This window comes from Geotrypetes seraphini, chromosome 1, assembly GCF_902459505.1.
Source record: "Geotrypetes seraphini chromosome 1, aGeoSer1.1, whole genome shotgun sequence".
In the NCBI taxonomy this organism is placed as follows: domain Eukaryota; kingdom Metazoa; phylum Chordata; class Amphibia; order Gymnophiona; family Dermophiidae; genus Geotrypetes; species Geotrypetes seraphini.
This window is the reverse complement of record NC_047084.1, coordinates 405404840-405417620: the sequence shown is the minus strand read 5'-3', so window position 1 is coordinate 405417620 and position 12781 is coordinate 405404840. Positions and strand designations below refer to the sequence as shown.

Genomic DNA, 12781 nt, shown 5'->3' with positions numbered 1-12781 from the left:
GCACAAAAGCCTGCCTCCCTCCTGCACTGAAGCCTGCCTGCCTCCCTCCCTGCCGTGACGAAGCCTGCCTCCCTCCCTGCCACGTTGAAGCCTGCCTACCTGCTGCCGATACCTCCTCCTTGGTCTGCTGCCGCAATTCCACGAAGGGAAGGGCCAGCGGCATACAATCAGGCCCACAAGCCTTCCCCCGACGTCAATTCTGATGTCAGAGAGAAGGTCCAGGCCAGCCAATGAGCAGATGGAGAGATGTATACCCACTTCCCATTCAGAAAGAAATACTTTACAGAAAACCACTCAGAATTAAAATATGACAGTGAGGTATGTTGAAATCATTTCCAGGAAATAGACTAATAAGTCACAAAGTGCTAAACTGAGTCAACAAAGCAGTTGGTCTGACCTGTAAGATGAGTTTTACGTCCTGAGGCACAATAGCGACTATACGAGATCCCCTTTCCACTTTGCGCACAGTCTCATCATTGGGAATTGAAGGGCTACTCAAGAGAGCCTGTAACTCTTAAAAAGACAAAAAGAAATATAATCAGTTGAACCAGAAAAAACATCCCACAAAGATAAAAGACCAAACTCTGCTACATAAAATAGCATAAGCAAGTTTCTGCTATAAGGGATTACTTCTACCCTTTCTCTTTCCTGTAGTATAGCAAAAACCCTTCATATCAAAAACAAAACAAAAAATGTTAACATTTTTGAAAAAGCAACAGGTGGATATTTATTATTTACAAGAGACGCATCTATCAGTTATAGAATCTAAGAAACTCGAAGGTGGTTGGATTAAACACTGTTTTTTTGCCCCTGCAGTAGGTAAGAAGGCAGGTGTAGCTATCTTAATAAATAATATTTGTTCAGCTTCTTTTCAGTTGATAGATTTTGACCCCTTAGGAAGATGGATTAAGGTAGAAATGAGAATGGGAATGATACCTTGACTTTATTTAATGTCTATGCCCCTAATTCGAACCAAAATGAATATTTTAATAATTTGCAAAGATTATTACTCCCACTGGCTACTTCTAATTTAGTTGTAGCTGGAGATTTTAATGCTGTTATGGATCCTATCATGGATAAAAAGCCAAGCAAAAATATAAAATCTTTAGGACTAGATAATCTGGTACAATCTTGTGACTTAAAGGATATATGGTGAATACTTCATTTTAATAATCAGGAATTTACTTTTTGTTCGCAAGTTCATAAGTCTTTTTCGAGAATTGATTATATCTTGGTTTCTAATTCGCTGGTACAACAAGTTACACAAGCTTCCATTGATCCAATTATATTATCGGATCATGGAGGAGTGTGGATTAAATTTGAGTTTGGTGATAAGGATAGCAATAGATCAATATGGAGATTTGATAATGCATTGCTTGCAGATTCAACTTTTCTTGAGGATTTTAAATTAAAGATATTAGAATTTTTCCAAATAAATACTTCTGAAGATATTAGTGTAGAAATATTGTGGGATGCTTTCAAAGCAACTATGAGAGGCAACATTATTACATATTCTGCTTATAAAAAAAACCAATTGACTAAACAGTTTTTGGATTTGGAAAAATAAATTAAATTATTGGAATCTAAATGAGTAATTAATTGGCAACAGGATGTTTTCCAGGCTCTATTAAAAGCCAAAGGTAAATATAATGAAATTTCTTCAACATTAGTTATCTGCTTCTGCCGCCGCAAAGCGGCGGCGCGCCAGATTCCTCCCCTTCCAGGTCAGCTGATGCCATATTTAACAGGGCTCTCTGCGGCAAACGCCGCAGAGGCATGCGCCAAAGGAGCGCGCAAACGGAACAGGATCTGCTCCTTATTGCATTCCTTCGTGCGCAAACCGAGGGCGTCGCCAAAACTAAATATTATCTCCAATCTAGCTCCTTTACTTGGCCTACTTTTAACTACATTCAGCGGCATTTAGGCCTCTTTTTTCTCCTCTTTTCTTTTATTGGACTTCTAACTAATCCTCTTAACACCCCTCCCAACTTTAACATGCCCACAATCACTAATAACATACCAGTCTGCTGGGGCCATCGCCCCCCAAACCATAGATCTTTAACACCTCGACATCCATTTCTACGGAATGTCCCAACTTCCACTCCATCCATCAACCTTAACTCCGTAGCCACTGGAACTACTCACCTCACAAATGCTCCTCTAAAAATTAAAAGCTTGAAACTCAGACTTATAAACTCAAGATCCATTAAAAATAAACATCATCTCTTAAAAGATCTATCCTGTCGCCCCTTCTGTTTAATATTTTCCTTTCACCTCTTCTGAGTCTCTGCCAATCTATTGGCTTTACTTCTTTTTCCTATGCAGACGATCTACAACTTATTCATCCGCTTGACATAGAAAATAATAACAACATCCAATCTATAAATAAAAAACTTGAACTAATACAAGAATGGCTCAATTCAAACAAACTATCTTTAAACATTAAAAAAAAAAATCCATGATTTTTTCTTGGAAAAAAGACATTGGCTTGAGGACCCCATTTGTTCTTAACAACCTCCCATTAGAGTCCGTCTCCACTTTAAAAATTCTTGGAGTAACAATCAATGATAAATTATCGTTTCACGAGCACATCGATTACATAATTAAAATCTGTTTCTATAATTTACGATTAAATCGATCAGTCGCTAAATTTCTCGAACCCAAATCTATTAATATTTTGGTTCACTCATTGATTATAGCTAAAATGGATTATTGTAATTCTTTGCTTCTGAATATCCCCCAAAAAGAAAAGAGGAGATTGCAAATTATACAAAATACTGCTATTAAATTAATATATAACGCCAAGAAATATGATCATGTTACACCACACCTGATCGATTCCCACTGGCTTCCAATCAGTCATCGCATTTTCTTTAAGGTCATGCTCCTAACGTTCAAAACCCTAACCTATAATGAACCCCAATTCATAGCCAAAATGTTAATACCTCATAATACTATGAGACCACTCAGATCATCCTCTCAGAATCTTTTAACCATTCCCTCTTTGAAAATAATAGGCACAAGAAGATTAGACATGTTCTCGGTAATGGAACCCCCAATGGTGGAACTCATTACCACAGTATATTAAAAATGAAAAGGAGCTTCCCTCTTTTAAAAAATCACTAAAAACTCATCTTTTTAACGATGCTTTTAACATTTAAATTTTTAACCCTCCCCCTCCTTTTGTTCTTCTCCTCTTTTTGTTCTCTCTTCACAACGAAAAATTGTAACTTTCCCCCTTTTCCTCCCAACTCAAGTACCATATTTTCACGCATATAACGTGCGCGTTATGCACGATTTTACAAACCGAGCATAACCATGCGCGTTATATGTGTGAGCGCGTTATACAATTTTTTTTTTTCATTGCGATCCGGCATCCCCCCTGCGAACCGGCATCCTCCCCCCTCGCTCGCGTCACCCCCCCCCTCCCCCGCGATCCTACATCTCCACCAGCACCGCAAAGACATCGCTTATCCCGATTGGGCACTGGCACCAGCACCAATGCACAGGACGTGCCAGTGCCAGTGCCCGAAGATCCTCCCTCGCCTGGGCTGGGCTGGGCGGTGCGAGGGAGATCCTCCCTCTTCCCTGTGCTGGGCTGGACTGGGCTTTGAGCATTCTCAGAATCTCGGAGAGAGCGAGACCAGAAGGCTTTGAGCATGCACAAATGCTCAAAGCCCAGTCCAGCCCAGCACAGGGAAGAGGGAGGATCTCCCTCACACCGCCCAGCCCAGTCCAGCCCAGCCCAGCACAGGTGAGGGAGGATGTTCGGGCACTGGCAAGTCCTGTGCATTGGTGCTGGTGCCGGTGCCCAATCGGGGTAAGCGATGTCTTTGCGGTGCTGGGGGGATGTAGGATCGGGGGGGGGGGAGGGGGTGACGTGAGCGTGGGGGGGGGAGGATGCCGGTTCGCAGGGCCAGAAGAGGGAGTAAGTGGGGGCGGTGGGAGGAGGTTTTAGCAGCATGCGCGGTATACACGTGTGCATGCTATATAGAATTTTTTTTACATAAATGCGTTGTTCCCACGCGCTATACGCGTATGCGTGTTATACACGTATGCGCGTTATATGCGTGAAAATACGGTATGTCTTGTTGTCAAGTAATTGTTATTTTGTTCGTTAGTTTTGTATTTCTACTCTTTTTATAATTATGTACATCACTTAGCAAACCGATTAAGCGATACATCAAATATTAATAAACTTGAGCTTGAACTTGAACTTGGAAGGATTTGTTTTCACAGCAAACTTTGTATTATAGAAGCTCAAATAAGGCAGGAAGATTACTTGCAAATTATCTCAAAGCAAAAAAGAGAAAAATAAAAATAATAGCAATAAAGGATGATAAAGGAATTATACATTCTCAGAATAGGAATATTATAAGTCAGTTTCTCCAGTTTTAGAAAGATCTGTATTCTTCTGAGTCTTATGCTAAAAAAGTTCAAAATGGTTTGGAATTTTTAAATCTTATAGTGGGTCCAAAAATTCCTGATCATATAAAAAAAAGTTTAGAAGAGCCTATATCACTAAAAGAATTAAAAACTGCATTGAAGTCTCTTAGAGTTGGATCCCCTCCAGGTGGGGATGGTTTTACAGTAGAATTTTATAAAGCATTTCAAAAATCATTATTACCCCAATTATTAAATTTATATCATTTTCAACTACGTAAGGGTTGTATTACAGGTACTATGGCAGAATCATTGACTATTGTTTTGCCAAAGCCAAATAAAGATCCTACTGTGGTATCAAATTACAGGCCTATATCTTTAATTAATATTGATGGGAAATTAATAGCTAAAATATTGGCAGTAAGATTGGCTAAAGCTCTCCCTTTCATAAGAACATAAGCATTGCCTCCGCTGGGTCAGACCCGAGGTCCATCGCGCCCAGCAGTCCGCTCACGCGGCGGCCCAACAGGTCCAGGACCTGCATAGTACTCTTCTATCTATACCCTTCTATCCCCTTTTCTAGTAGGAAAATGTCCAATCCTTTCTTGAACCCCAATACCGTACTCTGCCCTATTACGTCCTCTGGAAGCGCATTCCAGGTGTCTACCACACGTTGAGTAAAGAAGAACTTCCTAGCATTTGTTTTGAATCTGTCCCCTTTCAACTTCTCCGAATACCCTCTTTCATTATAGATGTACATCAAACTGGGTTTCTTGTGAACAGACATTCTTCTAATAATACAAGATTGGCTTTTCACACATTAAATTTGAGTAAAAATATGAATGAGCCGGCTTTTGCTCTATCTTTAGATATGGAAAAGGTATTTGATAGAATAGAATGGACATTCATGTATCAGGCATTGGATTGGTTTGGTATAGGTTCAGGTTTTATTCAAATGATTCAAACTTTGTATAGCTCTCCTATGGCAAGATTATATATTAATAATAATTTATCTGATCGTTTTCATTTGCATAGGGGAGTTAGACAAGGTTGTCCATTGTCTCCTTTGTTTTTTGACATTGTCTTAGAACCCTTATTGATAGCTATTCAACAGGCAAAGGAGATACAAGGTATTCCCTATAAAGAATGGGAATATAAACTCTCTGCATATGCGAATGATATATTATTGTATTTGAGAAATCCTGACATATCCATTCCTTGTATGCTAGAATTGATAGGAAATTTTGGAAAATTCTCAGGGTATAAAATAAATTGGAACAAATCTGAAATTCTTCCACTTAATGTACATTGTACAAAAGTTATGTTTGATTCATTCTCATTTACATGGAAAGATGAAGGTTTAAAATATTTAGGAATTTGGATTAAATCCACAATTGAAGATACGGTTAAGGAGAATGAAAAGCTGTTGCTAAAAAAGGTAACAGAATTATGTGAACAGTGGAATTCGTTACATTTATCTTGGTGGGGGAGAGTTCAAACGGTTAAAATGATGATATTGCCTGTGGTTTGTTATCAAATGAGTATGATACCATTTTTTTTTCAGGGATCTTTTTATAAAAAATTGAATTCATTATTTATTAAATTTGTTTGGCTTGGTAAAACTTCCAGAATTGCTTTAGTATCTGTACAAAAATCAATTAAGGAGGGTGGGGTAAATTTTCCAAACTTTTATAGGTACCATCAAGCCTATATTTTACGTCAAGGTATGGATTGGGTCCTCCAGGAGCTCATTGAATACACAACGGATTGGCTATATTTGGAATAGCGACTCATGTCTCCTTTACATCTTTCTCATATTCTTAGTATCAAGATGCCCAGATTATATAAGGAAAATAGAATTTTGATGGATACTTGGAAAACCTTACGATTTGTTAATAACTTAACTGCTATTCCTATTAATAAATCAACAAATCAAACCATTTGGCTAAACCCCAAGATTCAAATTGGCGGTGTTAAGATCATCTGGAAGCATTGGTTAATTGCAGGAATACGGACTTTAAATGATGTTATTTTAGATGGTAAACTGCTTGATTTTACACAATTGCAACATAAATTTGGCCTCAATAAATCACAATATTTTTGATGGTTGCAATTGAAGCAGGCCATTCGGGTAGGGTTCCCTGAATGGAAAAACCTAAATACTCAATTTAGTTTGGAATTCTTATGCTTTCAGGTAGATTTTCTGGGTCACCAGGCTGCGCAGTGGTATAAAAATATTAATGATCTGGTTAAAAAAAAAACCTAAAAATGGTCTTAGGGATATTTTGAGCATTGAGATTAAGCTTCAGATTTCAGCTTCTCAATGGCCACAAATTTGGTCTTGGAGGATAGGATGTACAATGTCTGCATCTATGAGACAAACATGTTTTTTTCTATTGCATAGAGCATTTTGGACCCCAGTTAGATTATAGAAGTTGAATAGTTCAAAGTCTAATAGATGCTGGCATTGTCATCTTGAAATAGGGACTTTAATCATCTTTTGTTTTATTGTCCCTATATCTTAGCCTTTTGGAATTCCATCTGGGATTAAGTAAATTGTTTACTGGAAAATCATGTAGCACTATCTTATGATACAGTTTTATTTGGAACAGCTATGAGAAAAAAGAGTCAGATATCATTTAATAATAAATTTTTATTAATTATGACTGAGTCGCTATTCAACATATTACCAACAATTGGAAGGATTGCAGTAGACTTAATTTCAACTTTTGCTGGAATTCATTATGCCACATGTTTAGAATGGAAAGATCATTAGCTGTACAAAATGGAAATTATAAGACCTTTATTAAAATATGGGGGCCATTGACAACTTTTTGTGATGATTAAACACCAGTTTCTCTATTGAAATATACACCATAATGATAGAGAGGGGGATGGGTTCTTGTTATAGTATGTATATTAATAATAATAATGAGGAGGTAGGGTGGGTTATAGGTTTATATATATACAATTGTTGTTTATCTTGATAGATCTTTCAAGTGTTCTTTCAGAGACAATATATGGTTTTACTTTGTACACTTGTTGAGTGATTAAAAATGAATAAAGAATTATAAAACAAACAAACAAACAAAAATAATGGAAAACCTGACTGCTGAACAGAGGCTCCTCTCTCTACACAAACACATTATTTCTCTATATATCTACATATCACACAACATAGGGCACAAACCATTGGTGGTAACTATGCTAAACAGAGATTGTGTCAAATTCGGTCAAGGTTAATAGAAGACTGATAACTGTAAAAGTTACTTACCTGTAGCAGACGCTCAAGTACAGAAGGATGATTATTCTGGCTGATGAGAAATGTCACTAATGGAGCTCCAGTGGAGACATTCCTCAGCATTCTATTTCTAAAAGCCTTTAAAAATATCCTTTCCACCATCTTAGCGCAGAACCAGGCAGTCTAATATAATAGCTGATAGAAGCAACTCCAAGGTAAGATAGGTGGCAGGACCAGTAAGACTCAAAACCTGCCCTTGGAAGAACCTTAGTTAATTGTGTTTTCAGATCCTGTACAGCAAAGGTTCTCAACATGTGGTATGCGTACCCTAGGGGGTATTCGGAACTGGAAGTCTCCCACCCTTCTTCTGCCGACGCAAAAATTTGCTATCATTGTTTTCTCTCCCCAACCCTCACAGACTAGCAGCAGCAGCAGCTTACAGTGCTTTTAAGTTACACACACAGTTGCCGCTAGCATTATTTTAGCAATTCCATCAGGCAGCCTCGGGACCTTTGCTATGCTGTTCCGCCTCCAATGATGCAACTTTCTCTTCTTTCCTCGGAGGTGGCCGGCCGGCCTAGCAAAGGCCCTGATGTTGCCTGATGGAACTGCTCTCCAGGCATCGATTCTTTAATCTCCCTCCCAACCCCACAACCCCATCAGGCCTATCGAGGTGCCTGGTGGTCCCAATGGGAGTCTCTGTGGCAGGATCGCATCCCTCTCACATGTGCCTCCTCAGGGCTGCATTCTAAAATAGCTGCCACGACCATGACTACTCGCTGCCACAAAGACTCCTGTCGGACCACCAGATACCTCAGTAGCCCGGGGGGGAGGGGGGAAGATGAATCGTAGGGTTGGGAAGGAGATGAAAGGGTCAGGGCCTGGAGAGAGAAGAGAACCTTGGCTATGGGTTGGGGAAGGAATGAGAGATGTCAGACTAGGGCAGTGTTTTTCAACCTTTTTTGGGCAAAGGCACACTTGTTTCATGAAAAAAATCACGAGGCACACCACCATTAGAAAATGTAAAAAAATTTAACTCTGTGCCTATATTGACTATATATAAAGTAATTCACTTGAGTGCCACCGCCGCCATCGGGAACAGGCCGGCGCCAAGTTCTCCCTGCTTCTCTTCCCCGCGGGGCCGACCAACTCTCGCCACCCGTCGTCAATTCTAACGTCGGAGAGGACGTTCTAGGCCAGCCAGGCAGCGATTGACTGGCCCAGAACGTCCTCTCCGACATCAGAATTGACGCGAGTGGCGAGAGTTTGCCGGCCCCACAGGGAAAAGCAGGGAGAACTTGGCGCCGGCCTGTTCCCGATGGCGGCGGTGGCACTCAAGTGGCTAAAGAGCCGCAGTTTGCCGGCCTAGTGACAACACTGGAGGGTGGCCAGCTGTGCACCCCCTTGGGACGTAAACCCGGGGTGGGGCAGACCGCCCACCCCCCACCCTGGTATGCCACTATCTGTACCTCACTCCCTCCCTATGACCAAAAATTCTCCTTTCTTCTATTCCCCGTGTACACAACCATCTCTTTCCCTCCCTTCCTCTCTCCAAAGTCCATGCCTTCTGTGTCCAAACACTCATTCCCTCCCCCACCTCAGCATCTCTTTCCCTCCCTTCCTCTCTCCCAAGTCCATTTTTTCTGTGTCCAAAAACGCATTCCCTCCCCCACCTCAGCATCTCTTTCCCTCCCTTCCTCTCTCCCAAGTTCATGCCTTGTGTCCAAAACGCACTCCCTCTCCCCTTTTGTGTTCCGTGTTTGCCTCCCAGCCCATCTTTGCAACTTTCTCAGCAAAACGAAGCTCAAGCCGCGAGGCTTGTCTTCTGCTTCCTACCTGCCCTGCCGCGCACAAATAGCCGAACGGAAGTATTCTCCGACGTCAGCGCTGACGTCGGAGGGCAGGCTTTGCTTAAGCCCTCCCTCCGACGTCAGCGCTGACATCGGGGAACGCTTGCGATCAGCTATATGTTAGCTGCAGGGCAGGCAGGAACAGAAGACGAGCCTCACGGCTCGAGATGTATTGAACTCCGCGGGTCCCCCGTCCAGCTCTCTCCTGTCCACGTGGGGCGGACCGCCCCTCTCCCTAGACTGTGGCCTAGGACCCTGGGGGAGCCCGGGCCCCCTGTCAGCTCCGGGCCCCTGAATGCAGGACTGGTGGTACTGCCCTGATGGCGGCCCTGACCGTACGGCACACCAGGCAACATCTCGCGGCACACTAGTGTGCCGCGGAACTGCGGTTTAAAAACACTGGACTAGGGGAAGGGAGAGGGAAGGGGAGAGAGATGCCAGACCAGAAAATGGAAGGGAAGGGGGAAAAGGAAGGAAAAAGATATCGGACCACATGGGGTGAGGGAGGGAAGGAGAGAGATGCCAGATCATGGGAGGGGAGGAGAGAGATAGGAAGGGAAGACATGGAAAAGTAGATTTTGAGAAGAGAGCAGAAAAATGGAAAAAAGTTGAATGTTAAAAGTTAATGTCAAAGATGGATGCAGGGCAGAAAGTGAAGAGAGAAAAACAGTTAAGAGCACAGTCAGAAGAAGTGCAACCAGAGACTGGGAAAGAATGATTGGAAAAATTAAATCACCAGACAACAAAGGTAGGGAAAATTATTTTATTTTCAATTTCGTGATCGAAATGTATCAGTTTTGAGAATTTATATCTGCTGTCTATATTTTGCATTATATTTGTCTATCTTTCTGTAGCTGTTACTGAGGTGACAATGCGTATTTTAAAGTCCTCTACCTCGACCTCTTTAAAAAAAAAAGAATATAAATTTTAAACATTTTCTCTGCGTACAGAGTACTTTGTGTAGTTTAATTTTATGGTTACCATTAAGTAATGTTAATAAGATTATATTGTACTAGTGTTTAAGCCCTTTACATTAATGGGTGCTAGAATAGATGTGTAGAATTTCTGTCTCTCTCCCTGCCCCCGTCTTTCTTTCTCTCTCTCTCCCTGTCCCCATCTTTCTTTCTTTTTTCTCTCTCTCCCTGCCCCCTTTCTTTCTTTTTGTCTCTCTCCCTGCCCCGTCTGTCTTTCTTTCTGTTTTTTTCTTTCTCTTAAAACAGCCCATGGACCAGCAGATGATCTCAAACTTCAAAAAAATTGATCACCAAGGCTATGTTCCAGAGATGTTTTGAAGTTACAAATGAAACGGAACTGACTCTCCAAGAGTTCTGGAAGGATCACTACAATATCCTCCATCCTATATAATAAAACGCTAGCCGTGCATGCGCACTCTTGTCAGTGTGTTCCATGATCCGTATGTCCGTGGCCGGCAAGAGTGCACATGCTGGCTTACAATGGCCCGCACTCACGGTCTGGCTGGCTCCCTAAAGTTTTTCGCAGTGGCGGCTCACCTGCCCCGCCTTCCTCTTCCTGCCAGTCTCAGCTGGGCTCACTCCTCCCCCTCTTCCCTCCCCCCTGGCAGCTCCGTTCCCCGCCAGTCTCCTCCTCCAGCGGCTAATCCACCTTCGCCTCCGTCACTGCTCAGCACTCCCAAGATGGCGGGATCGCTGGTGGAGAGCAACGGGCCGGTGAGTGGCACGACGGGGGCAATGCAGGTGGAGACCGACGGCCGCGGCGGCTCTTGGTGACGGGAGCAATGCAGGTCGAGACTGTCGCTCTTGGCGGCTGCAGAGGATCATGAGAGGAGCTACCTCAGGCACTTTTAAACTTTAAAAAAACCTTCCACCGCAGCAGGCCAGCCCGCGGGAAGGGAAGGGTGAGCCGAAAAAGAACGGGACATTCATTTGTGTGCTTTGGCCGTCTCTTCAGGCTGGGCCGAGTCAGTGCGGGGAATCGCCATCCTCCATTCAGCCCAAACCGCGTGCAGGCAGGCAGGAGAGTGGCAACGAGCAGGAGAGGCCCGGAGGAGCAGGAGAGGGGAGCGCCGAAGGAGGCAGAAGGCGGGCAGGCAGGCTAGCAGCAGGGGTAAGCGGCGAGAGTTAGCTCCGCCCCCCCACCGCATCAGAGGCAGCGTCAGCGCCCGGGCTCCCCCTTAAAAGGGGGCATGCCAACGGCGTGCGGCCGTTCGGCGCGCGGCAAAGGCGCTCGCCTTAGCGAGAGCGCCTTTGCGAAGGGCCTTGAGAAGGGCCAAGGCACTACAGGGTCAGCACACACCAGAGGGGAGTCGGGGAGAGGACACCAGCAGCAGACAGAGAGTGAGGGAGAGAGGACGCAGCAGCAGCAGGCAGAGTGAGAGACACCAGCAGGCAGAGAGAGAGGACACCAGTAGCAGGAGGGAGCGGAGACCAGAGTAGGAGAGCTGAGAAAGACTAGAGAGCAGAGCAGATAGACTGAAATGGAGGCAGCCGGATCACAGCGGAGCTTTCCAGTGTACTGTATGGACTGCCATATGTACGACTACCTCCCCTCGGGAAGGCGGGAGTACATATGCAGTCGGTGTCGGGAACTGGAGAGCCTGAAAAAGGAGGTCGGGAGACTGCAGGCCAGGGTCCAGGAGCTGGAAGGGCTGTACGCCCTAGAAGAGCCAGGCCAGGCATCTGAGGAACCAGACACAGCAAGCTCCATCGAGGATCAGGTGAGGGACCTTGAGAGATACATCGAAGAAGCCTACAGGAGGGTGGAGGAGAAGGACCAGCAGCATCACGGACAGGCGTCCCTAGATGATGAGAGCCACAACCCACCGGAGGATGGACCCAGTGGAGAGGCCGAACAAACAGAGGGGGCCGAGGCGAACCAGGACCCCGAGGGAGGAGCACCAAGATACACCAAGGATACGGACCTGAGGCAGAGGAGGCTACTGAGAAAGGGGAAGACTGCAATTGTTGTAGGAGACTCGATCCTGAGGAGGTGGACAGTCATGTGGCCGGAGGGAGAGAGGACCGGCTAGTGACATGTCTCCCAGGGGCCAAGACAAAGGACATCGCCGACAGAATTGAGAGGATCCTGGACGGAGCCGAAACAGAGGAGACAGCAATAATTATCCACGTCGGAACAAATGATGTGAGCCGGAGGAACTTCAGCATGCCTGCGCTAACGGACCAGTTCAGGGTCCTGGGAAGGAAGCTGAAACGGAGGACACAGAGGATAGCCTTCTCGGAGATCCTGCCGGTCCCGAGGGCAGATGCAAGGAGGCAGGCCGAGCTCCAGGATGTGAATGCGTGGCAGAGAAAATGGTGCGAAGATGAGG

The 12781-nt window shown here is 44.1% G+C and overlaps 1 protein-coding gene across 3 annotated transcripts in view; it reads right to left on the bottom strand.

Moving 5' to 3' along the window:
- ELP1 (elongator complex protein 1) overlaps nucleotides 1–12781 on the bottom strand; it is an 882162-nt gene that overhangs the window by 468813 nt on the left and 400568 nt on the right. For all 3 annotated transcript variants that reach the window (XM_033918172.1, XM_033918151.1, XM_033918160.1), the window contains exon 18: nucleotides 398–513. In XM_033918172.1, the coding sequence (XP_033774063.1) occupies nucleotides 398–513 (116 nt within the window). The remainder of the gene's footprint in view (nucleotides 1–397; nucleotides 514–12781) is intronic.